Source organism: Opisthocomus hoazin, chromosome 5 (assembly GCF_030867145.1).
Source record: "Opisthocomus hoazin isolate bOpiHoa1 chromosome 5, bOpiHoa1.hap1, whole genome shotgun sequence".
Classification (NCBI taxonomy): Eukaryota; Metazoa; Chordata; class Aves; order Opisthocomiformes; family Opisthocomidae; genus Opisthocomus; species Opisthocomus hoazin.
The window spans coordinates 782,627-797,801 of record NC_134418.1 but is presented as its reverse complement, the minus strand read 5'-3'; the positions used below and the strand labels follow the sequence as shown (position 1 = coordinate 797,801).

Sequence of the window (15,175 nt, the reverse complement as noted above, 5' to 3'; positions counted from 1 at the left end):
GGGGGACACCGTGGGGCACCCCACACCGCCGGGCTGTCACCCCGCGTCAGGGCGGGGGTACGGGAGGAGGGGGGCTCGGCTCCCCTGCAACGGGGGGCTGGGGGGCAACAGCCGGGGGGGGCTGGGGAAGCCCGATTCATGGGGGTGTGGGGGGCTTGGGGGGCAAAATCCTGTCCGTGGGGGTGTGGGGGGCAGAATCCCACCCATGGGGGGGTGTGGGGTTTGGGGGGGCAGAATCCCATCCAGGGGGGGTGTGTGGGGTTGGGGGGCAAAATCGCATCCGTGGGGGGGTGTGGGGCTTAGGGGGGCACAATCCTGTCCGTGGGGGTGTGGGGTTTGGGGGGCAAAATCCCATCCAGGGGGTGTGTGGGGTTGGGGGGCAAAATCCCGTTTGTGGGGATGCTCAGGGATTAGGGGGCAAAATCCCACCCATGGGGGGGTGTGAGGTTTGGGGGGCAGAATCCCATCCAGGGGGGTGTGTGGGGTTGGGGGGCAAAATCGCATCCGTGGGGGGGTGAGGGGCTGGAGAGGGGCGATACCCCAGTCCACGGGGTTGCACACAAGTGGGGGGCACACAGCCCCCCGCCCGTGGGGTGCCCGGGGCTGGGGAGGGGCTCAGCAGCCCCCACCCGTGGGGCTGCACTGGGGCGGGGGGGGTCCAGCAGCCCCCCATCTGTGGGGACGAGCGGGGCAGCGGGGGGCAGAACCCCCAACCCTGGGGGTGCGCAGGGCCGGGGGGCGGCGGGCCGGGTCTGGGGGGGGGACACGGGACCCGCGCCCCGGTGCGTGAGGATGCGGGGGGGGGGGGGGAACCCCCCAGCCCCTCTCCCCCCAGCCCCTCTCCCCCCGACCCCCAGCCCCACAGTGATGGTTTTTGTCCCCCCGCAGTTTCGGGGTCCCACCACGTTCCGACCCCCAGCACGGTGTCGGGGTCCGTCCCCCCCCCCCGCGGTGAGGCACCCCCCCCTTCGCACAGCCCTCCAAGCCTGCAGGGGTCGCTGCAGCGCCGGGCGGGGCCGGGCGCGCCTCGTTTGTTCCGGCGCCGCGTGGGCAGCGCGGCCTCGGGAGCCGGAAGCGGGAGCCGGAAGCGGGAACCGGAAGCGGGAGCGGGAAGCGGGAGCGGCGGGGCCCGGCCCGGCTCGGCCTGGCCCGGCCATGTGGTTCATCTACGCGCTGAGCTGGCTGTCCCTGCTCATCCAGGTCGCCTTCGTCACCCTGGCGATCGGTGAGCCCCGCCGCCGGGGGCTGTCGCGATATATCGGGCCTTTCTCGGCGGGGGAGGGGGTGGCTCCGGGGAGGGGGAAGCCTAGGCCGCTGCTGGGAGCGGGTTCGGGGCCGCGGGTCAGGCAGCTCCCGTGGGCCGGGGCGTCCCGGGGTCCCCGGATGCTCCGGCGATAGGGGAGGGGTGTGGGGGGGCTCCCTGGGTGCCCCAGAGGCCCTGTGGATGCCCCAGAGATTGGGGGGGGGGTCCCACGGGTGCCACTGAGGCCACTGTGTCCGTCTGAGGTCCTGTGGAAGCCTCAGAGGCTGGGGAGGGGGTCCCGTGTGTACCCGTGAGGTTGTGTGGGTGCTCTGGAGGCAGGGGAGGGGGTCCCATGGGTGCTCCTGAGGCCCTGTGGATGCCCCAGAGATTGGGGGGGGGGGTGTCCCACGGGTGTCCCTTAGATTGTGTGGGTGCTCTAGAGGCTGGGGAGGAGGTCTCAGGGGTGCCCCTGAGGTCCTGTGGAAGCTCCAGAGGCTGGAGAGGGGGACCCATGGATGCTTCAGAGGCTGGTTGAGGTCCCATGGGTGCTCCTGATGTCGTGTGGGGGCTCTAGAGGCTGGGGAGGGGGTCCCATGTGTGCCCCTGAGGTCCTATGGAAGCCCCAGAGGCTGGGGAGGTGGACCCATGGGTGCTCCTGAGGTGGTGTGGGTGCTCTAGAGGCTGGGGAGGGGGGTCTCAGGGGTGCCCCTGAGGTCATGTGGGTGCTCCAGAGGCTGGGGAGGGGGTCCCATGGGTGCTCCTGAGGCCCTGTGGAAGCCCCAGAGGCTGGGGAGGGGGTCCCATGGGTGCTCCTGAGGCCCTGTGGATGCCCCAGAGGCTGGGGACGGGGTCCCATGGGTGCTCCTGAGGCCCTGTGGATTCCCCAGAGGCTGGGGACGGGGTCCCATGGGTGCTCCTGAGGCCCTGTGGATTCCCCAGAGGCTGGGGACGGGGTCCCATGGGTGCTCCTGAGGCCCTGTGGATGCCCCAGAGGCTGGGGAGGGGGTCCCATGGGTGCCCCTGAGGTTGTGTGGGTGCTCTAGAGACTGAGGAGGGGGTTCCACGGGGTGCCCCCGCGCCCTCCGAGTGCCCCTCAGGCCCTGTGGAAGCCCCAGAGACTGGAGGGCTGAGGGTCCCACGGGAGCCCCCGAGCTCCTGTGGAAGCCCCGGAGTTTGGGGGGGTCCCTGGGTGCCCCGAAGATTCCGTCCCTGCGGGGCTGGGGGAGCGTTTGCCCCCCTCCCCGGTGCCGCGGGGCTGAGCCGGGCGTCTCTCCGCAGCCGCCGGGCTGTACTACCTGGCGGAGCTGATCGAGGAGTACACGGTGGTCACCAGGAGGATAATCAAGTACATGATCTGGGTGAGTCCCGGTGGGCGCGGGGGGGACCCCGCCGAGGTCCCCCCGGGGCGGCTGTGGCGCGGGACGTCGGCTCGGGACGGAGGGGACGAGCGCTGGGGGAGCTCCGGGTTCCCCCGGCCCCGGGGCAGCTCCCGAGGAGGGGGGTTGGAGGGGGGCCGCTTCGCTCAGCGCCTCGCTTAACGGGGAGGCGGTGGTCCTGAGCCCTCCTGGGCAACATCTCCCCCCCCGAGTTGGGGAAACTGAGGCCCGGCTGCGGCGTGTCCTACCCGGGGTGGGATTCCCGTCTGGACCGTTCCCAAGGGGCCAAGCGGGGGGTGTGCGGGGAGCACGGTGCCACCAGCGCACCCTAAAGCCCCCCCTGATCACGGTGGTCCCGCTGTCCTGCCCCACGCGACCCCCCCCTCCCCGTTCTCTCTTCCCAGTTCTCCTCGGCCGTGCTGGTCGGGCTCTACCTCTTCGAGCGCTTCCCCGGCTTCATGGTGGGCGTGGGGCTCTTCACCAACCTGGTCTACTTCGGTTTGCTGCAGACCTTCCCCTTCATCGTCCTGACCTCCTCCAACTTCATCCTCTCCTGCGGTGAGTGGGGCTGGGGCTCGTCCCCCCCCTCGGCGGGCGGCAGCGGCGGGGGGCGAGATCCCGGCTGGGCTGAAACTCGGCGTCTGAGGCGTTAATTTGGCAGAAAATAGACCCCCATCGCGGGGTCTTGACTCTCCTCACCGGACTGGGAGGCTGGGTTTAAATTCTGGGTGATGTCCAATTTGCCAGGACCAGTCCAGTGTGTTTAATATGGAGATTCACAGGATCCCAGCATGGCTGGGGTTGGCAGGGCCCTCTGGGGTCCCCCAGCCCAGCCCCCTGCCCAAGCAGGGTCACCCAGAGCAGGGGGCACAGCACCGCGGCCAGGGGGGCTGGAATATCTCCAGAGAAGGAGACTCCACAGCCTCCCTGGGCAGCCTGGGCCAGGGCTCCGGCACCCTCAGAGGGAAGAAGTTCTTCCTCATCTTCAGCTGGAGCTTCCTCTGCTCCAGTTTGTGCCCGGTGCCCCTTGTCCTGTCGCTGGGCACCACTGGGAAGAGTCTGGCCCTGTCCTCCTGACCCCCACCCTGCAGATACTTAGGGGCATTTCGAAGGCCCCCTCTCAGCCTTCTCTTCTCCAGGCTGAACAAGCCCAGCTCCCTCAGCCTCTCCTCGCAGCAGAGATGCTCCAGTCCCCTCCTCATCCTCGTAGCCCTGCGCTGGACTCTCTCCAGTAGCTCCTCATCTTCCTTGAACTGGGGAGCCCAGCACTGGACACAGGACTCCAGATGGGGCCTCCCCAGGGCAGAGCAGAGGGGGAGGAGAACCTCCCTCACCTGCTGCCCACACTCCTCCTCATGCACCCCAGGGTCCCATCACCCTTCTTGGCACCCAGGGCACGCTGCTGGCTCATGGTCACCCTGTCGTCCCCCAGCACTCCCAGTCCCTCTCCGCAGAGCTGCTCTCCAGCAGGTCCCCCCCAGCCTGTCCTGGTGCCTGGGGTTGTCCCTCCCCAGGGGCAGGACCCTGCCCTTGCCTTTCCTGGGGTGTTTGCCAAGGCCGTGTCTGTGGCCACCGTGGCTCCGTCCCCGGCGGGGCTGGGGGCTGCCTGGGCGAGCCCCGGTGCGGGACGGGCAGGAGGGGTCCCCCCATCCCGAGCGGCGGGCGCGGGGCTGTGCTGAGGCGCCGAGGTTTTGGCCGAAGCGGCCCCCGTGGCCGATTCTGTGCCACAAACCCCCCCGCGTCGGGGGCTGGAGGCGGGAGCCGCTCCCCCGCCGGGTCTGGGGCGGTGGGCCGGTAGCTCTGCCAGTCACACTGGTTTTTTGGCTGCTCCCAGTAGGTCAAATGGTTTCCTCCCACCACAAGTGGCCGAGTCTCCTGCGTGTTGCAGTGTCCTGTGCACGGATCTGACTTCAGATCTGGGCTCTGAGCGATCTGCGGTGACACCTCGAGTAGCAGACGGGCAAAGCTTCTTCCAGCGTGGCTTGCTGGGGTCCTGATGGGTATCTCAGGTGCCACCTGCTGCGAAGGAAATGCCTTTGCTCCTCAGGGCGTGCTCGTAGGCAGGGTTCCATCTGCTCCTTGGAGATGGGCGTAGCTCTGGTGGCACGTAGATCCAGAGCCAGACTCCCACAGAATCAGCACTGCTGGCTCCTGGTCGGCCGGCTGTCAACCAGCACCCCCAAGGTCCTCCAAGGTGAGGATCCCCAGGTCCTATGAGGTGAGGATCCCCAGGTCCTATGAGGTGAGGATCCCCGGGTCCTCCAAGATGAGGATCCCCGGGTCCTCCAGGGTGAGGATCCCCAGGTCCTCCAGGGTGAGGATCCCCAGGTCCTCCAAGGTGAGGATCCCCGGGTCCTATGAGGTGAGGATCCCCGGGTCCTATGAGGTGAGGATCCCCAGGTCCTATGAGGTGAGGATCCCCAGGTCCTCCAGGGTGAGGATCCCCAGGTACTCCAAGGTGAGGATCCCCGGGTCCTCCAAGGTGAGGATCCCCAGGTCCTCCAGGGTGAGGATCCCCAGGTCCTCCAGGGTGAGGATCCCCGGGTTCTCCAAGGTGAGGATCCCCGGGTTCTCCAAGGTGAGGATCCCCAGGTCCTATGAGGTGAGGATCCCCAGGTCCTATGAGGTGAGGATCCCCAGGTCCTCCAGGGTGAGGATCCCCAGGTCCTCCAAGGTGAGGATCCCCGGGTCCTCCAAGGTGAGGATCCCCAGGTCCTCCAGGGTGAGGATCCCCAGGTCCTCCAAGGTGAGGATCCCCGGGTTCTCCAAGGTGAGGATCCCAAGGTCCTCCAAGGTGAGGATCCCCAGGTCCTCCAAGGTGAGGATCCCCAGGTCCTCCAGGGTGAGGATCCCCGCGTCCTCCAAGGTGAGGATCCCCGCGTCCTCCAAGGTGAGGATCCCCAGGTCCTCCAAGGTGAGGATCCCTGGGTTCTCCAAGGTGAGGATCCCCAGGTCCTATGAGGTGAGGATCCCCAGGTCCTATGAGGTGAGGATCCCCAGGTCCTCCAAGGTGAGGATCCCCGGGTTCTCCAAGGTGAGGATCCCAAGGTTCTACGAGGTGAGGATCCCAAGGTTCTACGAGGTGAGGATCCCCAGGTCCTCCAAGGTGAGGATCCCCGGGTCCTCCAAGGTGAGGATCCCCAGGTCCTCCAAGGTGAGGATCCCCGGGTTCTCCAAGGTGAGGATCCCAAGGTCCTATGAGGTGAGGATCCCCAGGTCCTCCAAGGTGAGGATCCCCAGGTCCTCCAGGGTGAGGATCCCCGGGTTCTCCAAGGTGAGGATCCCCGGGTCCTCCAAGGTGAGGATCCCCGCGTCCTCCAAGGTGAGGATCCCCAGGTCCTCCAAGGTGAGGATCCCTGGGTTCTCCAAGGTGAGGATCCCCAGGTCCTATGAGGTGAGGATCCCCAGGTCCTATGAGGTGAGGATCCCCAGGTCCTCCAAGGTGAGGATCCCCGGGTTCTCCAAGGTGAGGATCCCAAGGTTCTACGAGGTGAGGATCCCCAGGTCCTCCAGGGTGAGGATCCCCGGGTCCTCCAAGATGAGGATCCCCAGGTCCTCCAAGATGAGGATCCCCAGGTCCTACGAGGTGAGGATCCCCGGGTCCTCCAAGGTGAGGATCCCCAGGTCCTCCAAGGTGAGGATCCCCAGGTCCTCCAGGGTGAAGATCCCCAGGTCCTCCAAGGTGAGGATCCCCGGGTCCTCCAAGGTGAGGATCCCCAGGTCCTCCAAGGTGAGGATCCCCGGGTCCTCCAAGGTGAGGATCCCCGCGTCCTCCAAGGTGAGGATCCCCGCGTCCTCCAAGGTGAGGATCCCCAGGTCCTCCAAGGTGAGGATCCCCGGGTTCTCCAAGGTGAGGATCCCCAGGTCCTATGAGGTGAGGATCCCCAGGTCCTATGAGGTGAGGATCCCCAGGTCCTCCAAGGTGAGGATCCCCGGGTTCTCCAAGGTGAGGATCCCAAGGTCCTACGAGGTGAGGATCCCCAGGTCCTACGAGGTGAGGATCCCCGGGTCCTCCAAGGTGAGGATCCCCAGGTCCTCCAGGGTGAAGATCCCCAGGTCCTCCAGGGTGAGGATCCCCGGGTTCTCCAAGGTGAGGATCCCCAGGTCCTCCAGGGTGAGGATCCCCAGGTCCTCCAAGGTGAGGATCCCCGGGTCCTCCAAGGTGAGGATCCCCAGGTCCTCCAAGGTGAGGATCCCCGGGTTCTCCAAGGTGAGGATCCCCAGGTCCTCCAAGGTGAGGATCCCCGGGTCCTCCAAGGTGACGATCCCCGGGTCCTCCAAGGTGAGGATCCCAAGGTGTAACCCAAGGTCCTCATCTTGTAGTTCTTCCTCTCCTGACCTTTGGTGACGTCCTTAGGCTGGAGAGAATTGTGGAATCACAGGATCACTAAGGTTGGAAAAGACCTCTGAGATCATCCAGTCCAACCATCACCCCAACACCCCCACGCCTGCTAAACCATGTCCCCAAGTGCCACATCCACACAGTTTTTGAACCCCTCCATGGATGGGGACTCCCCCACTGCCCTGGGCAGCCTGGCCCAACCCCTGACCACTCTTTCGGTGGAGAAATTTCTCCCAATCTCCAACCTGAACCTCCCCTGATGCAACCTGAGGCCGTTACGGACGCTGCCGGGGCGCTGGTGGCCCGGTGGGCTCCACTTCGGGGGCGTTGGCGTGAGCCGAGGGTGCCTCTTCGGGGCGGGGGCCTGACTTCGCTCCGCTTTGCTTTGGCAGCGCTGGTGATATTCAATCACTACCTGGCGTTCCAGTTCTTCGCCGAGGAGTACTACCTGTTCTCTGAGGTGAGCCGGGCCCGGCGCTGCGGGGAGGAAGGGCAAAAGGCCGGGTTTGGGGTCAGCGGGGCACGCCGAGGACGTTTTTCTGTCCCCCTTCCCCGGGGGTCCCTGCGCTTGTTCCTCGGAAGCGCCAGGGAGGCTCCGGTTCCTTTCCTGGGGGGTGAGCTCAGGGCTTTCCCAGCCAGCTGCAGGGCAGAGGAAATCCGCAGCGTTAAGCGCAGATTTATTTCCCCTGAAATGCTAAAAACTAGGGAAAGCAGAAGATAATACGATTTTTTAGGTTTTTTTACAAGCTAACCACGAATCCTTTCCCTTTTGGAACTGTGGCCCCTGGTTATTTTTGCGTCTCCAATGCACAACGCCCTCGCGCTGCCGAGACGAGGGTCCGGGTTGGCGAAGGGGCTTGGCTGGGCCCAACGGCCGCTGCTGCTTCGCGTGGATTTTACAAACAAACGAGAAAACCTCCGCCAAAATGACAAAAAAAAAAAAAGACCGGCTTTTGGTGAAGTTGGCCACTTCCGCAGCGTTTCGGCAGGTCGGCTCCGCTCGCTCCCCTCGCGCTACGTCCGCGGCCGGCCCCGGCGCCGAGGAGCCAGCCCAGCTGCGGACTCTTCATCCCTGCAAGGCGTGAAGAGGGTTTAATTACTCATTAACAGCTCCCCCGGTTTCCTGCTTGTGTCACAGAATCACAGAATGGTCGGGGTTGGCAGGGCCCTCTGGGGTCCCCCAGCCCAGCCCCCTGCCCAAGCAGGGTCACCCAGAGCAGGGGGCACAGCACCGCGGCCAGGGGGGCTGGAATATCTCCAGAGAAGGAGACTCCACAGCCTCCCTGGGCAGCCTGGGCCAGGGCTCCAGCACCCTCAGAGGGAAGAAGTTCTTCCTCATCTTCAGCTGGAGCTTCCTCTGCTCCAGTTTGTGCCCGTTGCCCCTTGTCCTGTCGCTGGGCACCACTGGAAAGAGTCTGGCCCCGGCCTCCTGACCCCCCCCCTGCAGATATTTAGAGGCATTTCGAAGGTCCCCTCGCAGCCTTCTCTTCTCCAGGCTGAACAAGCCCAGCTCCCTCAGCCTCTCCTCGCAGCAGAGATGCTCCAGTCCCCTCCTCATCCTCGCAGCCCTGCACTGGGTTCTCTCCAGTAGCTCCTCACCTTTCTTGAACTGGGGAGCCCAGCACTGGACCCAGCACTGCAGATGGGGCCTCCCCAGGGCAGAGCAGAGGGGGAGGAGAACCTCCCTCTCCCTGCTGCCCACACTCCTCCTCATGCACCCCAGGATCCCATTGGCCTCCTTGGCACCCAGGGCACACTGCTGGCTCAGGGTCACCCTGTCGTCCCCCAGCACTCCCAGTCCCTCTCCGCAGAGCTGCTCTCCAGCAGGGCCGCCCCAGCCTGTCCTGGTGCCTGGGGTTGTCCCTCCCCAGATGCAGGACCCTGAGCTCTGTCACTGAGCTCTGCAAGATTCCAGTGTCCAGGAGCCGCGGAGTTTTCCAGGAGCGAGGGCTTTTCCTGGGTGGATTTTACCCCCGTGACGGCTTCGCCCAGCGCCGCTGTCTCGGCACCCAGGAGACCTGGGCAGGGGGAGAAGCTGCGTTGCAGTTCCCCCTCCCCGCGGTGGCTTTTCTCTGGAGGGGCTGGGGCAGAGCTCGGGGTGCGTGGCGGGGAGGCGCAGCCGGGGAGCCCGCGTTGCGGCGGGGCTCTCACTGCTCCTCTCGCTCTGCCCGCAGGTTCTCGCCTACTTCACCTTCTGCCTGTGGTTAATTCCCTTCGCTTTCTTCGTCTCGTTATCCGCCGGAGAGAACGTCCTGCCGTCCACCGTGCAGCCTGGAGGTCAGCGCCCGCTGGGTTTTGGCAGGGGCTGTGCTCGAGCCCCCCCGCTTCCCACCGCGCAGAGGAGGGGAGGGGGCAGCTGGTCGGGTAAACCCATCCCAAAGCCGAGGCAGGAAAGTGGGGGGGGGGCTTCTGCAGGGCGGGGGGCGAGCGAGCAGAGTTCCTGCACTGCTCCAGCCCTGGGGCCCTGCTGCTTTCCCTGGATTCTCCCTACGGCTCGGGGACATAATAAATACTTACAAATATCTGCGGAGGGGGGTCAGGAGGATGGGGCCAGACTCTTCCCAGTGGTGCCCAGCGACAGGACAAGGGGCAACGGGCACAAACTGGAGCAGAGGAAGCTCCAGCTGAAGATGAGGAAGAACTTCTTCCCTCTGAGGGTGATGGAGCCCTGGCCCAGGCTGCCCAGGGAGGCTGTGGAGTCTCCTTCTCTGGAGATATTCCAGCCCTGCCTGGACAAAGTCCTGTGCAGCCTCTTGTAGGTGACCCTGCTTCGGCAGGAGGGTTGGACTAGATGACCCACAGAGGTCCCTTCCAACCCCTACTATTCTGTGATTCTGTGTTGGGAGAGGCCCCAGCATTATGGGGCCAGACTCTTTCCAGTGGTGCCCAGTGCCAGGACAAGGGGCAACGGGCACAAACTGAAGCAGAGGAAGCTCCAGCTGAACCCGAGGAAGAACTTCTTCCCTCTGAGGGTGACGGAGCCCTGGCCCAGGCTGCCCAGGGAGGCTGTGGAGTCTCCTTCTCTGGAGATATTCCAGCCCCCCTGGCCGCGGTGCTGTGCCCCCTGCTCTGGGTGACCCTGCTTGGGCAGGGGGCTGGGCTGGGGGACCCCAGAGGGCCCTGCCAGCCCCACCATGCTGGGGTTCTGTGAAGGGGAGCTCAGGATCTGGGCTCTGTGGCTTACGGGGAGGCCAAGGCGCGAGCAAACCAGAAACTTCCGTGCCTTGAAGGCACCTCATGCGTCGCCCCGAAACCAGGCGACCCATCGGCGGGTCCGTGTTTGATCCCTCTTCCCCTCTCTCCGCAGACGACGTGGTCTCCAACTACTTCACCAAGGGGAAGAGGGGCAAGCGCTCCGGCATCCTCGTGGTCTTCTCGTTCATCAAGGAGGCCATCCTGCCCAGCCGACAGAAGATTTACTGAGCCCCGGCCGCGGCGAAGGAGCGGGGCAGACCCGAACTGTGCGGGGGGCTGCGAGGCGGCCGCGTCCCCAGGCCTGGCTCGAACCCTGCGCCGTGCCTCGAAGGGATTTTCCTGGTGACGTACGAGATGCCCAGCGGCGCCGGACAGACGGCGTGGGGAGGGCTCGGGCCTTTTTCTACCGCTTCGCCGATCCCCCCGGGACCGTGGGCAGGAAGGGTGGGTGGCTCCAGGCCAGCGCGGCGAGGGTCCGGCCCCCGGCGATGCCCACCCCGCTCGGGGACCCGGCAGGCGTTGTCTCACCTCCTGGGGTCTCAGGAGTTTGCGCCTGGTGGAGCTTGGCGGCGGGGGAACCCGCGCTCGACGCTTCACTGAGATTTACACAGAGCCATTAATTAATTAAAAACAAAATAAAGCAACCAAAGTGTCGGGTTCCCGGTGGGAGCCTGGCGGTGCGGGAGGGTGCTGGGGTCCCGCGGCGGGAGGGGAGCCTGGGAGGACTCGACGTGGCTTTCGGTGTGGTTTTTGGGGATGGAAATTTCCACTCTGCTCCGGGTGTGCTGGGAGCCTCCGCAGAGGCCCCGGGAGGCCGTTCCGCGGGGAGCGAGAGGCCGAGCCTTGGTCCCTTGGTCCCTTGGGTGGCGGCGGCTGGCGTTCCCCGCGCTGCGAAGGGGTGGAGAGAAGGTGATGGTGCTGGGGAGCCGGTCAGCCCTCTGTTCTTGTTCCCTGTAATCGTAAAAAACCCCTTTTTTTCCCTCTTTTTCTGCTTCGTTGTTGGTCGCCTTCGCGCGTGGTGGGAGCGCCGGGCTCTGGCAGCGCGGGTTCACGGGTTGGGGAGGCTTTTTGAGGAGTTTCGGAGGAAAACGCCTCATTTTGTGGCCAGCTCTGCTGAAGGCTGGTGGGGGGGGCCACGCCGTCCCCCCCTGCCCCTGGGTGTGCTCAGGGCCCCCTGCCCTGTTTGGTGCTGGTTTGCTGGAAATGCGGTTTCTGCCGGAGAGCTGCTGGTCTGATGAAGGCTCGGGGTGAATGGAGAAGAGTGTGGGGTGCGTGAGGAGGAGTGTGGGCAGCAGGTGAGGGAGGGTCTCCTCCCCCTCGGCTCTGCCCTGGGGAGGCCCCATCTGCAGTGCTGGGTCCAGTGCTGGGCTCCCCAGTTCAAGAAAGATGAGGAGCTACTGGAGAGAGCCCAGCGCAGGGCTGTGAGGATGAGGAGGGCACTGGAGCATCTCTGCTGCGAGGAGAGGCTGAGGGAGCTGGGCTTGTTCAGCCTGGAGAAGAGAAGGCTGAGAGGGGACCTTCGAAATGCCTCTAAATATCTGCAGGGTGGGGGTCAGGAGGATGGGGCCAGACTCTTTCCAGTGGTGCCCAGCGACAGGACAAGGGGCAACGGGCACAAACTGGAGCAGAGGAAGCTCCAGCTGAACATGAGGAAGAACTTCTTCCCTCTGAGGGTGCCGGAGCCCTGGCCCAGGCTGCCCAGGGAGGCTGTGGAGTCTCCTTCTCTGGAGATATTCCAGCCCCCCTGGCCGCGGTGCTGTGCCCCCTGCTCTGGGTGACCCTGCTTGGGCAGGGGGCTGGGCTGGGGGACCCCAGAGGGCCCTGCCAGCCCCACCATGCTGGGATTCTGTGAGAGCGGGGCGCGACGGTGGAAGCAGAGCCCGGGACTCCGGCCCCCGACCCGGGTGTGAGTGGGGACATCCGTGGCTGTCACATCCCTGCTGCCGAGCCTTTTTTAATCCTCATTTTCCCATTTGCCTGGCCAGAAACCCTATAAATATTTAAAAGGAGCGTCAGAATGAAGAGGGGAGAAGGTCAGGCTGTGGGGGCTGCGAGGACGGCGCTCGGCTCCCCGGCCGGGCTCGGGGCCGGCTCCTGGAAAGGGACCCTGCGGCAGGAGCCCGGCTGCGTCCCAACACCCTGTCCCCTGCCCTGGAACGTGGGGAAATCCGGCCACCGAGACACCAAACCTCTCCTGCTTCCCAGGGACGCTCCGGCGTCCCCCCACAGAGGGTTTCTGAGTTCCAGCTCGGGAAGAAGCGGGAATCACCGCCGGGATGGAGTATTGAAGAGTCGTGTACTCATCCGTGGCCACCCTCGGGAGCGTCCCTGCGGTGGCTCGGGCGGCGAGGGGACAGCGCGGGACGGGAGCGGAGCCGGGATCGATTTTCCCAGGCGTTGGGAGGGTGCAGTCAGGGGAGAGGAATTCGCTCGATGCGGCGGTGGGAAAGGGCGGGCGAGAAGCCGCGCTCGGGCCGTGGCGGGGATCGAAACGCCGGAGCCGGGTGGGAATCGCCCTGAAAAAGCTGGATTTGGAGAATTAAGGGGGGAGCGGGGGGACAGCTCAGGAGGTGCGGGCTGGAGGAGCGGTCAATGAGGTGGGTTGCATCAAGAAGAGTGTGGGCAGCAGGGCGAGGGAGGGTCTCCTCCCCCTCTGCTCTGCCCTGGGGAGGCCTCATCTGGAGTCCTGTGTCCAGTGCTGGGCTCCCCAGTTCAAGAAAGATGAGGAGCTACTGGAGAGAGTCCAGCGGAGGGCTACGAGGATGAGGAGGGGACTGGAGCATCTCTGCTACAAGGAGAGGCTGAGGGAGCTGGGCTTGTTCAGCCTGGAGAAGAGAAGGCTCCGAGGGGACCTTCGAAATGCCTCTAAATATCTGCAGGGTGGGGGTCAGGAGGACAGGGCCAGACTCTTTCCAGTGGTGCCCAGCGACAGGACAAGGGGCAACGGGCACAAACTGAAGCAGAGGAAGCTCCAGCTGAACCCGAGGAAGAACTTCTTCCCTCTGAGGGTGCCGGAGCCCTGGCCCAGGCTGCCCAGGGAGGCTGTGGAGTCTCCTTCTCTGGAGATATTCCAGCCCCCCTGGCCGCGGTGCTGTGCCCCCTGCTCTGGGTGACCCTGCTTGGGCAGGGGGCTGGGCTGGGGGACCCCAGAGGGCCCTGCCAACCCCACCACGCTGGGATTCGGGGATTATTATTATTGCAATTAATTGCTGCGCACGCCGCCCGTCCCCACCTGGGCTGCGGAGGCTTCGGCTCGCCGCCAGCTCCGTTTCCAGCGCTGAGAGCTCGCCCAGCGGCGCCCACCACGCTGGCAGTGGTGGAGGCCGGGTTTGGGCACCCATCCAGCCCTGGGTGCTGGGTGGGGGTCCCAGCTGGCGCCCTGCCCGCAGCCCCCCCGCTAGCCAGCTCACCCGGCACGGGGGTGGCATCCCCACCTGAGCCTCCCGCTGCCCCCAGCACCGCCAGCCCCGCACGGGGCCGTGCCAGGAGGTGGCATGGGGTGGGTGGGGGCTCACCCTGCCCCAGCTCCCCCAGGCGCTCCTCCGCGTCGCCCACCTCCTGCCCAGGGGGGGCTGGTGCTGGGGGGGAGACGCGCGGGTGGCATCGCGTCGGCACGGCACTGCTGGGCACGGCAGTGCGTTGGCGTGGCATTGCCTTGACGTGGCATTGCGTTGGCACAGCGTTGCGTTGGCACGGCGTTGTCTTGGCATGGCACTGCCTTGGCATAGCATTGCCTTGACGTGGCATTGCGTTGGCACAGCGTTGCGTTGGCACGGCCTTGTCTTGGCATGGCACTGCCTTGGCATAGCATTGCGTTGGCATGGCATCAGTTGGCATGGCATTGCTCAGCATGGCATTGCCTTGGTGCAGCATTTGATTGGCACGGCATTGTGTTGGCATGGCATTGCTCAGCGTGGCATTGCCTTGACGTGGCATTTCATTGGCACGGCGTTGCATTGGCACGGCGTTGTCTTGGCATGGCACTGCCTTGGCATGGCACTGCCTTGACGTGGCATTTCATTGGCACGGCATCGCTTGGCATGGCATTGCTCAGCATGGCACTGGCTTGGCATAGCATTTCATTGGCACAGCATTGCTTAGCGTGGCACAGCATTCTCTTGGCATGGCATTGCTCAGCATGGCATTGCCTAGGTGTAGCATTTCATTGGCACGGCATTGCGTTGGCACGGCGTTGTCTTGGCACGGCACTGCCTTGGCATAGCATTGCTTGGCATGGCATTGCCTTGGTGCAGCATTTGATTGGCACAGCATTTCATTGGCATGGTGTTGCGTTGGCACGGCGTTGTCTTGGCATGGCACTGCCTTGGCATAGCACTGCATTGGCATGGTGTTGCCTTAGCATGGCACAGCATTCTCTTGGCATGGCATTGCCTTGGCATGGCATTCCACTGGCACAGAATTGCATTGGCAGGGCATTGCCTTGATGCAGCATTTCATTGCATGGCATTGCGTTGGCACAGCGTTGTGTTGGCATGGCGTTGTCTTGGCATGGCGTTGTCTTGGCATGGCACTGCCTTGACATGGCATTGCGTTGGCATGGCATCACTTGGCATGGCATTGCTCAGCATGGCATTGCCTTGGTGCAGCGTTTCATTGGCATGGCACTGCCTTGACGTGGCATTTCATTGGCACGGCATGGCCTTGGCGTAGAATTGATTGGCATGGCATCGCTTGGCATGGCATTGCTCAGCATGGCACTGCCTTGGCATAGCATTTCATTGGCACAGCATTGCTTAGCATGGCATAGCATTCGCTTGGCATGGCGTTGCTCAGCGTGGCATTGCCTTGGTGTAGCATTTCATTGGCACGGCGTTGTCTTGGCATGGCACTGCCTTGACGTGGCATTTCATTGGCACGGCATCGCTTGGCATGGCATTGCTCAGCGTGGCATTGCCTTGGTGCAGCATTTGATTGGCACGGCATTTGATTGGCAGGGCATTGCGTTGGCATGGCGTTGTCTTGGCATGGCACTGCCTTGACGTGGCATTTCATTGGCAC

General features: G+C 64.7%; 1 protein-coding gene and 1 long non-coding RNA gene across 2 annotated transcripts in view; both read left to right on the top strand.

Annotated features, from left to right (window-relative positions):
* Positions 1–920, top strand: part of LOC142361524 (uncharacterized) — a 5,524-nt gene extending 4,604 nt beyond the window's left edge. Inside the window, exon 3 of the long non-coding RNA XR_012764151.1 lies at positions 889–920. This is a non-coding gene — a long non-coding RNA (uncharacterized LOC142361524). The remainder of the gene's footprint in view (positions 1–888) is intronic.
* A 158-nt stretch (positions 921–1,078) lies between these two features.
* Positions 1,079–11,141, top strand: TEX261 (testis expressed 261). Its single transcript, XM_075422127.1, has 6 exons — positions 1,079–1,225; positions 2,522–2,601; positions 3,024–3,177; positions 7,354–7,421; positions 9,136–9,238; positions 10,269–11,141. Exons 1-6 carry the CDS (start codon positions 1,156–1,158, stop codon positions 10,382–10,384), a joined length of 591 nt encoding a protein of 196 aa, XP_075278242.1. The 5' UTR covers positions 1,079–1,155; the 3' UTR covers positions 10,385–11,141.
* The last annotated feature ends 4,034 nt before the right edge of the window (positions 11,142–15,175 follow it).